This window comes from Oncorhynchus gorbuscha, linkage group LG11, assembly GCF_021184085.1.
Source record: "Oncorhynchus gorbuscha isolate QuinsamMale2020 ecotype Even-year linkage group LG11, OgorEven_v1.0, whole genome shotgun sequence".
Taxonomy (NCBI): Eukaryota; Metazoa; Chordata; class Actinopteri; order Salmoniformes; family Salmonidae; genus Oncorhynchus; species Oncorhynchus gorbuscha.
The window spans coordinates 73684302-73698654 of NC_060183.1; the positions used below are offsets into that span (position 1 = coordinate 73684302).

Sequence of the window (14353 nt, forward strand, 5' to 3'; positions counted from 1 at the left end):
CGTAGTGCACTGATTCTGTAGGGAGTGTGTTTGTCATAGTGCACTGATTCTGTAGGGAGTGTGTTTGTCATAGTGCACTGATTCTGTAGGGAGTGTGTTTGTCGTAGTGCACTGATTCTGTAGGGAGTGTGTTTGTCGTAGTGCACTGATTCTGTAGGGAGTGTGTTTGTCGTAGTGCACTGATTCTGTAGGGAGTGTGTTTGTCGTAGTGCACTGATTCTGTAGGGAGTGTGTTTGTCACACTGATTCTGTAGGGAGTGTGTTTGTCGTGGTGCACTGATTCTGTAGGGAGTGTGTTTGTCGTGGTGCACTGATTCTGTAGTTAGTGTGTTTGTCGTAGTGCACTGATTCTGTAGTTAGTGTGTTTGTCGTAGTGCACTGATTCTGTAGGGAGTGTGTTTGTCATAGTGCACTGATTCTGTAGGGAGTGTGTTTGTCGTAGTGCACTGATTCTGTAGGGAGTGTGTTTGTCGTGGTGCACTGATTCTGTAGTTAGTGTGTTTGTCATAGTGCACTGATTCTGTAGGGAGTGTGTTTGTCGTGGTGCACTGATTCTGTAGGGAGTGTGTTTGTCGTGGTGCACTGATTCTGTAGGGAGTGTGGTTGTCGTAGTGCACTGATTCTGTAGGGAGTGTGTTTGTCGTAGTGCACTGATTCTGTAGGGAGTGTGTTTGTCGTAGTGCACTGATTCTGTAGGGAGTGTGTTTGTCGTAGTGCACTGATTCTGTAGGGAGTGTGTTTGTCGTAGTGCACTGATTCTGTAGGGAGTGTGTTTGTCGTAGTGCACTGATTCTGTAGGGAGTGTGTTTGTCGTAGTGCACTGATTCTGTAGGGAGTGTGGTTGTCGTAGTGCACTGATTCTGTAGGCAGTGTGTTTGTCGTAGTGCACTGATTCTGTAGTTAGTGTGTTTGTCGTAGGGCACTGATTCTGTAGGGAGTGTGTTTGTCGTAGTGCACTGATTCTGTAGGGAGTGTGTTTGTCGTAGTGCACTGATTCTGTAGGGAGTGTGTTTGTCGTAGTGCACTGATTCTGTAGGGAGTGTGTTTGTCGTAGTGCACTGATTCTGTAGGGAGTGTGTTTGTCGTAGTGCACTGATTCTGTAGGGAGTGTGTTTGTCGTAGTGCACTGATTCTGTAGGGAGTGTGTTTGTCGTAGTGCACTGATTCTGTAGGGAGTGTGTTTGATTCTGTAGGGAGTGTGTTTGTCACTGATTCTGTAGGGAGTGTGTTTGTCGTAGTGCACTGATTCTGTAGGGAGTGTGTTTGTCATAGTGCACTGATTCTGTAGGGAGTGTGTTTGTCATAGTGCACTGATTCTGTAGGGAGTGTGTTTGTCGTAGTGCACTGATTCTGTAGGGAGTGTGTTTGTCGTAGTGCACTGATTCTGTAGGGAGTGTGTTTGTCGTAGTGCACTGATTCTGTAGGGAGTGTGTTTGTCGTAGTGCACTGATTCTGTAGGGAGTGTGTTTGTCGTAGTGCACTGATTCTGTAGGGAGTGTGTTTGTCGTAGTGCACTGATTCTGTAGGGAGTGTGTTTGTCGTAGTGCACTGATTCTGTAGGGAGTGTGTTTGTCGTAGTGCACTGATTCTGTAGGGGGTGTGTTTGTTTGATTCTGTAGTGTGTTTGTCACTGATTCTGTAGGGAGTGTGTTTGTCGTAGTGCACTGATTCTGTAGGGACTGTGTTTGTCGTAGTGCACTGATTCTGTAGGGTGTTTGTCGTAGTGATTCTGTTTGTCGTAGTGCACTGATTCTGTAGGGAGTGTGTTTGTCGTAGTGCACTGATTCTGTAGGGAGTGTGTTTGTCATAGTGCACTGATTCTGTAGGGAGTGTGTTTGTCGTAGTGCACTGATTCTGTAGGGAGTGTGTTTGTCATAGTGCACTGATTCTGTAGGGAGTGTGTTTGTCATAGTGCACTGATTCTGTAGGGGTGTGTTTGTCATAGTGCACTGATTCTGTAGGGGTGTGTTTGTCGTAGTGCACTGATTCTGTAGGGAGTGTGTTTGTCGTAGTGCACTGATTCTGTAGGGAGTGTGTTTGTCATAGTGCACTGATTCTGTAGGGGGTGTGTTTGTCATAGTGCACTGATTCTGTAGGGAGTGTGTTTGTCATAGTGCACTGATTCTGTAGGGAGTGTGTTTGTCTGTAGTGTGTTTGTCACTGATTCTGTAGGGAGTGTGTTTGTCATAGTGCACTGATTCTGTAGGGAGTGTGTTTGTCATAGTGCACTGATTCTGTAGGGGGTGTGTTTGTCATAGTGCACTGATTCTGTAGGGAGTGTGTTTGTCGTAGTGCACTGATTCTGTAGGGAGTGTGTTTGTCGTAGTGCACTGATTCTGTAGGGAGTGTGTTTGTCGTAGTGCACTGATTCTGTAGGGAGTGTGTTTGTCGTAGTGCACTGATTCTGTAGGGAGTGTGTTTGTCGTAGTGCACTGATTCTGTAGGGAGTGTGTTTGTCGTAGTGCACTGATTCTGTAGGGAGTGTGTTTGTCGTAGTGCACTGATTCTGTAGGGAGTGTGTTTGTCGTAGTGCACTGATTCTGTAGGGAGTGTGTTTGTCGTAGTGCACTGATTCTGTAGGGAGTGTGTTTGTCGTAGTGCACTGATTCTGTAGGGAGTGTGTTTGTCGTAGTGCACTGATTCTGTAGGGAGTGTGTTTGTCGTAGTGCACTGATTCTGTAGGGAGTGTGTTTGTCGTAGTGCACTGATTCTGTAGGGAGTGTGTTTGTCGTAGTGCACTGATTCTGTAGGGAGTGTGTTTGTCGTAGTGCACTGATTCTGTAGGGAGTGTGTTTGTCGTAGTGCACTGATTCTGTAGGGAGTGTGTTTGTCGTAGTGCACTGATTCTGTAGGTGTTTGTCGTAGTGTGTTTGTCGTAGTGCACTGATTCTGTAGGGAGTGTGTTTGTCGTAGTGCACTGATTCTGTAGGGAGTGTGTTTGTCGTAGTGCACTGATTCTGTAGGGAGTGTGTTTGTCGTAGTGCACTGATTCTGTAGGGAGTGTGTTTGTCGTAGTGCACTGATTCTGTAGGGAGTGTGTTTGTCGTAGTGCACTGATTCTGTAGGGAGTGTGTTTGTCGTAGTGCACTGATTCTGTAGGGAGTGTGTTTGTCGTAGTGCACTGATTCTGTAGGGAGTGTGTTTGTCGTAGTGCACTGATTCTGTAGGGAGTGTGTTTGTCGTAGTGCACTGATTCTGTAGGGAGTGTGTTTGTCGTAGTGCACTGATTCTGTAGGGAGTGTGTTTGTCATAGTGCACTGATTCTGTAGGGGGTGTGTTTGTCATAGTGTGTTTTTGTCATAGTGCACTGATTCTGTAGGGGTGTGTTTGTCATAGTGCACTGATTCTGTAGGGGTGTGTTTGTCATAGTGCACTGATTCTGTAGGGAGTGTGTTTGTCATAGTGCACTGATTCTGTAGGGAGTGTGTTTGTCATAGTGCACTGATTCTGTGCACACTGATTCTGTAGGGAGTGTGTTTGTCATAGTGCACTGATTCTGTAGGGGTGTGTGTTTGTCATAGTGCACTGATTCTGTAGGGAGTGTGTTTGTCATAGTGCACTGATTCTGTAGGGTTTGTCAGTGTGTTTGTCATAGTGCACTGATTCTGTAGGGAGTGTGTTTGTCGTAGTGCACTGATTCTGTAGGGAGTGTGTTTGTCGTAGTGCACTGATTCTGTAGGGAGTGTGTTTGTCGTAGTGCACTGATTCTGTAGGGAGTGTGTTTGTCGTAGTGCACTGATTCTGTAGGGAGTGTGTTTGTCGTAGTGCACTGATTCTGTAGGGAGTGTGTTTGTCGTAGTGCACTGATTCTGTAGGGAGTGTGTTTGTCGTAGTGCACTGATTCTGTAGGGAGTGTGTTTGTCGTAGTGCACTGATTCTGTAGGGAGTGTGTTTGTCGTAGTGCACTGATTCTGTAGGGAGTGTGTTTGTCGTAGTGCACTGATTCTGTAGGGAGTGTGTTTGTCGTAGTGCACTGATTCTGTAGGGAGTGTGTTTGTCGTAGTGCACTGATTCTGTAGGAGTGTGGGTCGTAGTGCACTGATTCTGTGTGTGTTTGTCGTAGTGCACTGATTCTGTAGGGAGTGTGTTTGTCGTAGTGCACTGATTCTGTAGGGAGTGTGTTTGTCGTAGTGCACTGATTCTGTAGGGAGTGTGTTTGTCGTAGTGCACTGATTCTGTAGGGAGTGTGTTTGTCGTAGTGCACTGATTCTGTAGGGAGTGTGTTTGTCGTAGTGCACTGATTCTGTAGGGAGTGTTTGTCGTTGTGATTCTGTAGGGAGTGTGTTTGTCAGTGCACTGATTCTGTAGGGAGTGTGTTTGTCGTAGTGCACTGATTCTGTAGGGAGTGTGTTTGTCGTAGTGCACTGATTCTGTAGGGAGTGTGTTTGTCGTAGTGCACTGATTCTGTAGGGGGAGTGTGTTTGTCGTAGTGCACTGATTCTGTAGGGAGTGTGTTTGTCGTAGTGCACTGATTCTGTAGGCAGTGTGTTTGTCGTAGTGCACTGATTCTGTAGTTAGTGTGTTTGTCGTAGGGCACTGATTCTGTAGGGAGTGTGTTTGTCGTAGTGCACTGATTCTGTAGGGAGTGTGTTTGTCGTAGTGCACTGATTCTGTAGGGAGTGTGTTTGTCGTAGTGCACTGATTCTGTAGGGAGTGTGTTTGTCGTAGTGCACTGATTCTGTAGGGGTGTGTTTGTCGTAGTGCACTGATTCTGTAGGGAGTGTGTTTGTCGTAGTGCACTGATTCTGTAGGGACTGTGTTTGTCGTGATTCTGTGCACTGATTCTGTAGGGAGTGTGTTTGTCGTAGTGCACTGATTCTGTAGGGACTGTGTTTGTCGTAGTGCACTGATTCTGTAGGGAGTGTGTTTGTCGTAGTGCACTGATTCTGTAGGGAGTGTGTTTGTCGTAGTGCACTGATTCTGTAGGGAGTGTGTTTGTCGTAGTGCACTGATTCTGTAGGGGGTGTGTTTGTCATAGTGCACTGATTCTGTAGGGGGTGTGTTTGTCGTAGTGCACTGATTCTGTAGGGAGTGTGTTTGTCATAGTGCACTGATTCTGTAGGGGGTGTGTTTGTCATAGTGCACTGATTCTGTAGGGGGTGTGTTTGTCATAGTGCACTGATTCTGTAGGGGGTGTGTTTGTCGTAGTGCACTGATTCTGTAGGGAGTGTGTTTGTCGTAGTGCACTGATTCTGTAGGGAGTGTGTTTGTCATAGTGCACTGATTCTGTAGGGGGTGTGTTTGTCATAGTGCACTGATTCTGTAGGGAGTGTGTTTGTCATAGTGCACTGATTCTGTAGGGGGTGTGTTTGTCATAGTGCACTGATTCTGTAGGGAGTGTGTTTGTCATAGTGCACTGATTCTGTAGGGAGTGTGTTTGTCGTAGTGCACTGATTCTGTAGGGAGTGTGTTTGTCGTAGTGCACTGATTCTGTAGGGAGTGTGTTTGTCGTAGTGCACTGATTCTGTAGGGAGTGTGTTTGTCGTAGTGCACTGATTCTGTAGGGAGTGTGTTTGTCGTAGTGCACTGATTCTGTAGGGAGTGTGTTTGTCGTAGTGCACTGATTCTGTAGGGAGTGTGTTTGTCGTAGTGCACTGATTCTGTAGGGAGTGTGTTTGTCGTAGTGCACTGATTCTGTAGTGCACTGATTCTGTAGGGAGTGTGTTTGTCGTAGTGCACTGATTCTGTAGGGAGTGTGTTTGTCGTAGTGCACTGATTCTGTAGGGAGTGTGTTTGTCGTAGTGCACTGATTCTGTAGGGAGTGTGGTTGTCGTAGTGCACTGATTCTGTAGGGAGTGTGTTTGTCGTAGTGCACTGATTCTGTAGGGAGTGTGGTTGTCGTAGTGCACTGATTCTGTAGGGAGTGTGTTTGTCGTAGTGCACTGATTCTGTAGGGAGTGTGTTTGTCGTAGTGCACTGATTCTGTAGGGAGTGTGTTTGTCGTAGTGCACTGATTCTGTAGGGAGTGTGTTTGTCGTAGTGCACTGATTCTGTAGGGAGTGTGTTTGTCGTAGTGCACTGATTCTGTAGGGAGTGTGTTTGTCGTAGTGCACTGATTCTGTAGGGAGTGTGTTTGTCGTAGTGCACTGATTCTGTAGGGAGTGTGTTTGTCGTAGTGCACTGATTCTGTAGGGAGTGTGTTTGTCGTAGTGCACTGATTCTGTAGGGAGTGTGTTTGTCGTAGTGCACTGATTCTGTAGGGAGTGTGTTTGTCGTAGTGCACTGATTCTGTATTGTTTGTCGTAGTGCACTGATTCTGTAGTGTGTTTGTCGTAGTGCACTGATTCTGTAGGGAGTGTGTTTGTCGTAGTGCACTGATTCTGTAGGGAGTGTGTTTGTCGTAGTGCACTGATTCTGTAGGGAGTGTGTTTGTCGTAGTGCACTGATTCTGTAGGGAGTGTGTTTGTCGTAGTGCACTGATTCTGTAGGGAGTGTGTTTGTCGTAGTGCACTGATTCTGTAGGGAGTGTGTTTGTCGTAGTGCACTGATTCTGTAGGGAGTGTGTTTGTCGTAGTGCACTGATTCTGTAGGGAGTGTGTTTGTCGTAGTGCACTGATTCTGTAGGGAGTGTGTTTGTCGTAGTGCACTGATTCTGTAGGGAGTGTGTTTGTCGTAGTGCACTGATTCTGTAGGGAGTGTGTTTGTCGTAGTGCACTGATTCTGTAGGGAGTGTGTTTGTCGTAGTGCACTGATTCTGTAGGGAGTGTGTTTGTCGTAGTGCACTGATTCTGTAGGGAGTGTGTTTGTCGTAGTGCACTGATTCTGTAGGGAGTGTGTTTGTCGTAGTGCACTGATTCTGTAGGGAGTGTGTTTGTCGTAGTGCACTGATTCTGTAGGGAGTGTGTTTGTCGTAGTGCACTCACTCGTGCACCAAGGCTCATGTGTTGATCTTATAAGAAAGTGGGGCTGCAGTAAACGCCAACGAATACCTTCAAAAACATTTGAAGGTATTTTTTTTGGAATGCAACGGTTATGTTTATCTAGTATCTACAACACAACTATTATTATGTGCATTACAGTCTCATTTACACAAATGCTGTTTATTTGCATACTCCCAGTTACACACAACCCCTGGTGCATTATGGGTAAGTCAGACTGAGGTCAGTGCTCATTTTTAAATAACCATTGGAAAAGTTAAGAACGCCATATCGAATGAGATGGAGATTCTGAGAGTAACCTCTTCACAACCACAAACCAACCAATAAACACCCTCATTCCCCAACACTGAATGTTTCTCCCCGCTGCTGGTGGCTATTGTGCTCCGCACATTATTGATTAGTAAAGTATTAAAGTAGTAGAGTAGTAGAGTAGTCTAGTAGTAGAGTAGTCTAGTAGTGGAGTAGTAAAGTAGTAGAGTAGTAGAGTAGTCAAGTAGTGGAGTAGTAAAGTAGTAGAGTAGTAGAGTAGTCTAGTAGTGGAGTAGTAAAGTAGTAGAGTAGTAGAGTAGTCTAGTAGTGGAGTAGTAAAGTAGTAGAGTAGTAGAGTAGTCAAGTAGTGGAGTAGTGGAGTAGTAAAGTAGTAGAGTAGTAGAGTAGTCAAGTAGTGGAGTAGTAAAGTAGTAGAGTAGTCTAGTAGTGGAGTAGTAAAGTAGTAGAGTAGTAGAGTAGTCAAGTAGTAGAGTAGTAGAGTAGTCAAGTAGTGGAGTAGTAAAGTAATAGAGTAGTAAAGTAGTGGAGTAGTAAAGTAGTAGAGTAGTAAAGTAGTGGAGTAGTAAAGTAGTAGAGTAGTAAAGTAGTGGAGTAGTAAAGTAGTAAAGTAGTAGAGTAGTAATGTAATAGAGTAGTAGAGTAGTAAAGTAGTAAAGTAGTGGAGTAGTAATGTAATAGAGTAGTAGAGTAGTAGAGTAGTCAAGAAGTAAAGTAGTAAAATAGAAGAGTAGTAAGGTAGTAAAGTAGTAGCATAGTAAAGCAGTAAAAGAGTACAGAAGTCAAGTAGTAAAGTAGTAGATTAGTAGAGTAGTAAGGCAGTCAAGTAGTAAAGTAGTAAAGTAGTAGAATAGTAAGGTAGAAGAATCGTAGAGTAGTAAGGTAGAAGAGTCGTAGAGTAGTAAAGTAGTAGAGTAGTAAAGTAGTAGAGTAGTAGAGTAGAGTAGTAAAGTAGTAGAGTAGTAGAGTAGTAAAGTAGTAGAGTAGTAAAGTAGTAGAGTAGTAGAGTAGTAGAGTAGTAAAGTAGTAGAGTAGTAAAGTAGTAGAGTAGTAGAGTAGTAGATTAGTAGAGTAGTAAAGTAGTAGAGTAGTATAGTAGTAAAGTAGTAGAGTAGTAAAGTAGTAGGGTAGTAGGGTAGTAGAGTAGTAGGGTAGTAGGGTAGTAGAGTAGTAGAGTAGTAAAGTAGTGGAGTAGTAGGGTAGTAGGGTAGTAGGGTAGTAGAGTAGTAGAGTAGTAAAGTAGTAGAGTAGTAGGGTAGTAGGGTAGTAGAGTAGTAGAGTAGTAAAGTTGTAGAGTCGTAGAGTAGTAAAGTAGTAGAGTAGTAGAGTAGTAGAGTAGTAGGGTAGTCGAGTAGTAGAGTAGTAAAGTAGTAGAGTAGTAGAGTAGTCAAGTAGTGGAGTAGTAAAGTAGTAGAGTAGTCTAGTAGTGGAGTAGTAAAGTAGTAGAGTAGTAGAGTAGTCAAGTAGTAGAGTAGTAGAGTAGTCAAGTAGTGGAGTAGTAAAGTAATAGAGTAGTAAAGTAGTGGAGTAGTAAAGTAGTAGAGTAGTAAAGTAGTGGAGTAGTAAAGTAGTAGAGTAGTAAAGTAGTGGAGTAGTAAAGTAGTAAAGTAGTAGAGTAGTAATGTAATAGAGTAGTAGAGTAGTAAAGTAGTAAAGTAGTGGAGTAGTAATGTAATAGAGTAGTAGAGTAGTAGAGTAGTCAAGAAGTAAAGTAGTAAAATAGAAGAGTAGTAAGGTAGTAAAATAGTAGCATAGTAAAGCAGTAAAAGAGTACAGAAGTCAAGTAGTAAAGTAGTAGATTAGTAGAGTAGTAAGGCAGTCAAGTAGTAAAGTAGTAAAGTAGTAGAATAGTAAGGTAGAAGAATCGTAGAGTAGTAAGGTAGAAGAGTCGTAGAGTAGTAAAGTAGTAGAGTAGTAAAGTAGTAGAGTAGTAGAGTAGAGTAGTAAAGTAGTAGAGTAGTAGAGTAGTAAAGTAGTAGAGTAGTAAAGTAGTAGAGTAGTAGAGTAGTAGAGTAGTAAAGTAGTAGAGTAGTAAAGTAGTAGAGTAGTAGAGTAGTAGATTAGTAGTAGTAAAGTAGTAGAGTAGTATAGTAGTAAAGTAGTAGAGTAGTAAAGTAGTAGGGTAGTAGGGTAGTAGAGTAGTAGGGTAGTAGGGTAGTAGAGTAGTAGAGTAGTAAAGTAGTGGAGTAGTAGGGTAGTAGGGTAGTAGGGTAGTAGAGTAGTAAAGTAGTAGAGTAGTAAAGGGTAGTAGAGTAGTAGAGTAGTAGTAGTAGAGTAGTAAAGTAGTAAGTAGTAAGTAGTAGAGTAGTAGGGTAGTAAAGTAGTAGAGTAGTAGAGTAGTAGAGTAGTAGGGTAGTAGTAAGTAGTAGAGTAGTAAAGTAGTAGAGTAGTAGAGTAGTAAAGTAGTAGTAGTAGAGTAGTAAAGTAGTAGAGTAGTAGGGTAGTAGATTAGTAGAGTAGTAGAGTAGTAGAGTAGTAGAGTAGTAAAGTAGTAGAGTAGTAGGTAGATAGTAGAGTAGTAGAGTAGTAGAGTAGTAGAGTAGTAGTAGTAGAGTAGTAGGGTAGTAGTAGTAGAGTAGTAGAGTAGTAAAGTAGAGTAGTAAAGTAGTAGAGTAGTAGGGTAGTTGAGTAGTAGTAGTAGAGTAGTAAAGTAGTAGAGTAGTAGAGTAGTAGAGTAGTAGAGTAGTAAAGTAGTAGAGTAGTAGGGTAGTAGAGTAGTAGAGTAGTAGGGTAGTAGAGTAGTAGAGTAGTAAAGTAGTAGAGTAGTAGGGTAGTAGGGTAGTAGAGTAGTAGAGTAGTAAAGTAGTAGAGTAGTAGGGTAGTAGAGTAGTAGAGTAGTAGAGTAGTGAGTAGTAGTAGGTAGTAGGGTAGTAGAGTAGTAGAGTAGTAAAGTAGTAGAGTAGTAGGGTAGTAGGGTAGTAGAGTAGTAGAGTAGTAGAGTAGTAGAGTAGTAGAGTAGTAAAGTAGAGTAGTAGAGTAGTAGAGTAGTAGAGTAGTAGTAGTAGTAGAGTAGTAGAGTAGTACAGTAGTAGAGTAGTAAAGTAGTAGAGTAGTAGTAGAGTAGTAGAGTAGTAAAGTAGTAGAGTAGTAAAGAGTAGAGTAGTAGAGTAGTAGGGTAGTAGAGTAGTAGAGTAGTAGAGTAGTAGAGTAGTAGAGTAGTAGAGTAGTAGAGTAGTAGAAGTAGTAGAGTAGTAGTAAGTAGTAGAGTAGTAGAGTAGTAAAGTAGTAGAGTAGTAGAGTAGTAGAGTAGTAGGGTAGTAGAGTAGTAGAGTAGTAGAGTAAAGTAGTAGGGTAGTAGAGTAGTAAAGTAGTAGAGTAGTAGAGTAGTAGTAGTAGGTAGTAGTAGTAGTAGAGTAGTAAAGTAGTAGTAGTAGAGTAGTAGAGTAGTAAAGTAGTAGAGTCGTAGAGTAGTAGAGTAGTAGGGTAGTAGAGTAGTAGAGTAGTACAGTAGTAGTAGTAAAGTAGTAGAGTAGTAGGGTAGTAGAGTAGTAGAGTAGTAGAGTAGTAGTAGTAGTAGAATAGTAGAGTAGTAGGTAGTAGGTAGTAGAATATTAAAGTAGTAGAGTAGTAGAGTAGTAGAGTAGTAGTAGTAGGTAGTAGGGTAGTAGAGTAGTAGAGTAGTAGGGTAGTAGGGTAGTAGAGTAGTAGAGTAGTAAAGTTGTAGTAGAGTAGTAGTAGTAGAGTAGTAGAAGTAGTAGAGTAGTAGAGTAGTAGTAGTAGTAGAGTAGTAGTAGTAGAGTAGTAGTAGAGTAGTAAAGTAAGTAGTAGAGTAGTAGAGTAGTAGGGGTAGTAGAGTAGTAGAGTAGTACAGTAGTAGAGTAGTAAAGTAGTAGAGTAGTAGGGTAGTAGAGTAGTAGAGTAGTAAAGTAGTAGAGTAGTAAAGTAGTAGAGTAGTAGGGTAGTAGAGTAGTAGGGTAGTAGAGTAGTAGAGTAGTAGAGTAGTAGAGTAGTAAAGTAGTAGAGTAGTCGAGTAGTAGAGTAGTAGGGTAGTAGAGTAGTAGAGTAGTAGAGTAGTAGAATAGTAGAGTAGTAAAGTAGTAGAGTCGTAGAATATTAAAGTAGTAGAGTAGTAGAGTAGTAGAGTAGTAGGGTAGTAGAATAGTAAAGTAGTAGAGTCGTAGAGTAGTAAAGTAGTAGAGTCGTAGAGTAGTAGAGTAGTAGAGTAGTAGAGTAGTAGAGTAGTAAAGTAGTAGAGTCGTAGAGTAGTAGAGTAGTAGAGTAGTAGAGTAGTAGAGTAGTAAAGGTCCAGTGCACTTTTATATTATTTTATTTTCTCATCAGATTTATCAGTACCCCTACATCCTGCTGCTATGTACAGGCGCTTTTGTAAATATATACCCACCCACCTGTAAACACATACTGTACACGCATGCACGGATACACTTATGCTATACACATGCATACCAAGGCAACCACATTGTAAATATACCCCCCCCCACACACACACACACACTCTTCTCAACCAGCCCCAGTTTGCCACTAAAACAATATGGCCTAGAGCCTTCATTTGCATGGATTTACATGAGATGCCGTATTGGGATTACTTATTCATGAGCCTTTAGCGACATGCAGATTTTGAGCAAAGCAAGCAGATCTGGGCATCACCTTCCATCACACAGACAGGGCCGTGATGCAGGAACGAGACAGGTGCCTCCGACATCCATTTTGTGTGAATAAAAAGAACAACGTTTTACCAAGCGAGACCACTGACAGTTAACCCTTAAACAAATCAAAAACGAACAATGGGAATGGAGTAAACCAATTAAAATAGGAGAGGGGAAGATAGAGAGGCAGGTAGGACTGAGGGAGAGGGCAGTAGTGGCCAGTGAGGACTGAGGGCAGGGCAGTAGTGGCCAGTGAGGACGGAGGGCAGGGAGGACTGAGGGCAGGGCAGGAGTGGCCAGTGAGGACGGAGGGCAGGGAGGACTGAGGGCAGGGCAGTAGTGGCCAGTGAGGACGAAGAGCAGGGAGGACTGAGGGCAGGCCAGTAGTGGCCAGTGAGGACGAAGAGCAGTGAGGACTGAGGGCAGGCCAGTAGTGGCCAGTGAGGACGAAGAGCAGTGAGGACTGAGGGCAGGGCAGTAGTGGCCAGTGAGGACGAAGAGCAGGGAGGACTGAGGGCAGGCCAGTAGTGGCCAGTGAGGACGAAGGGCAGGGAGGACTGAGGGCAGGGCAGTAGTGGCCAGTGAGGACGAAGAGCAGGGAGGACTGAGGGCAGGGCAGTAGTGGCCAGTGAGGACGAAGAGCAGGGAGGACTGAGGGCAGGGCAGTAGTGGCCAGTGAGGACGAAGGGCAGGGAGGACTGAGGGCAGGGCAGTAGTGGCCAGTGAGGACGAAGGGCAGGGAGGACTGAGGGCAGGGCAGTAGTGGCCAGTGAGGACGACCAGTGAGGACGGAGGGCAGGGAGGACTGAGGGCAGGGCAGTAGTGGCCAGTGAGGACGGAGGGCAGGGAGGACTGAGGGCAGGGCAGGACTGGGCAGGGCAGGGGCAGTAGTGGCCAGTGAGGACGGAGGGCAGGAGGACTGAGGGCAGGGCAGTAGTGGCCAGTGAGGACGAAGGGCAGGGAGGACTGAGGGCAGGTAGGACAGAGGGCAGGGCACTAGAGGCAAGGGAGGACTGAGGGCAGGTAGGACAGAGGGCAGGGCACTAGAGGCAAGGGAGGACTGAGGGCAGGGCAGTAGTGGCCAGTGAGGACGGAGGGCAGGTAGGACGGAGGGCAGGGCACTAGAGGCAAGGGAGGACTGAGGTCAGGTAGGACTGAGGGCAGGGCACCAGAGGCAAGGGAGGACTGAGGGCAGGGCAGTAGTGGCCAGTGAGGACGGAGGGCAGGTAGGACGGAGGGCAGGGCACTAGAGGCAGGACTGAGGTCAGGTAGGGCGGAGGCCGACATCCATTTTGTGTGAATAAAAAGAACAACGTTTTACCAAGCGAGACCACTGACAGTTAACCCTTAAACAAATCAAAAACGAACAATGGGAATGGAGTAAACCAATTAAAATAGGAGAGGGGAAGATAGAGAGGCAGGTAGGACTGAGGGAGAGGGCAGTAGTGGCCAGTGAGGACTGAGGGCAGGGCAGTAGTGGCCAGTGAGGACGGAGGGCAGGGAGGACTGAGGGCAGGGCAAGAGTGGCCAGTGAGGACGGAGGGCAGGGAGGACTGAGGGCAGGGCAGTAGTGGCCAGTGAGGACGAAGAGCAGGGAGGACTGAGGGCAGGCCAGTAGTGGCCAGTGAGGACGAAGAGCAGTGAGGACTGAGGGCAGGCCAGTAGTGGCCAGTGAGGACGAAGAGCAGTGAGGACTGAGGGCAGGGCAGTACTGGCAAGGGAGGACTGAGGGCAGGGCAGGAGTGGCCAGTGAGGATGGAGGGCAGGTAGGACGGAGGGCAGGGCACTAGAGGCAAGGGAGGACTGAGGGCAGGGCAGTAGTGGCCAGTGAGGACGGAGGGCAGGTAGGACAGAGGGCAGGGCACTAGAGGCAAGGGAGGACTGAGGGCAGGTAGGACTGAGGGCAGGGTACCAGAGGCAAGGGAGGACTGAGGGCAGGGCAGTCGTGGCCAGTGAGGACGGAGGGCAGGTAGGACGGAGGGCAGGGAGGACTGAGGGCAGGGCACTAGAGGCAAGGGAGGACTGAGGGCAGGGCAGTAGTGGCCAGTGAGGACGGAGGGCAGGGAGGACTGAGGGCAGGGCAGTAGTGGCCAGTGAGGACGGAGGGCAGGGAGGACTGAGGGCAGGGCAGTACTGGTAAGGGAGGACTGAGGGCAGGGCAGGAGTGGCCAGTGAGGACGGAGGGCAGGTAGGACTGAGGGCAGGGCACTAGAGGCAAGGGAGGACTGAGGTCAGGTAGGGCGGAGGCCGACATCCATTTTGTGTGAATAAAAAGAACAACGTTTTACCAAGCGAGACCACTGACAGTTAACCCTTAAACAAATCAAAAATTAACAATGGGAATGGAGTAAACCAATTAAAATAGGAGAGGGGAAGATAGAGAGGCAGGTAGGACTGAGGGAGAGGGCAGTAGTGGCCAGTGAGGACTGAGGGCAGGGCAGTAGTGGCCAGTGAGGACGGAGGGCAGGGAGGACTGAGGGCAGGGCAGGAGTGGCCAGTGAGGACGGAGGGCAGGGAGGACTGAGGGCAGGGCAGTAGTGGCCAGTGAGGACGAAGAGCAGGGAGGACTGAGGGCAGGCCAGTAGTGGCCAGTGAGGACGAAGA

General features: G+C 45.9%; 1 protein-coding gene across 1 annotated transcript in view; it reads right to left on the reverse strand.

The window, feature by feature from the left end:
• LOC124047724 (vegetative cell wall protein gp1-like) overlaps positions 1–14003 on the reverse strand; it is a 134250-nt gene extending 120247 nt beyond the window's left edge. The window contains exons 1-2 of the mRNA XM_046368028.1: positions 13884–14003; positions 13462–13740 (exon numbers count right to left, since the gene is read on the reverse strand). Coding sequence (XP_046223984.1) covers positions 13462–13740; positions 13884–14003 — 399 coding nt within the window. The remainder of the gene's footprint in view (positions 1–13461; positions 13741–13883) is intronic.
• Positions 14004–14353: the final 350 nt, after the last annotated feature.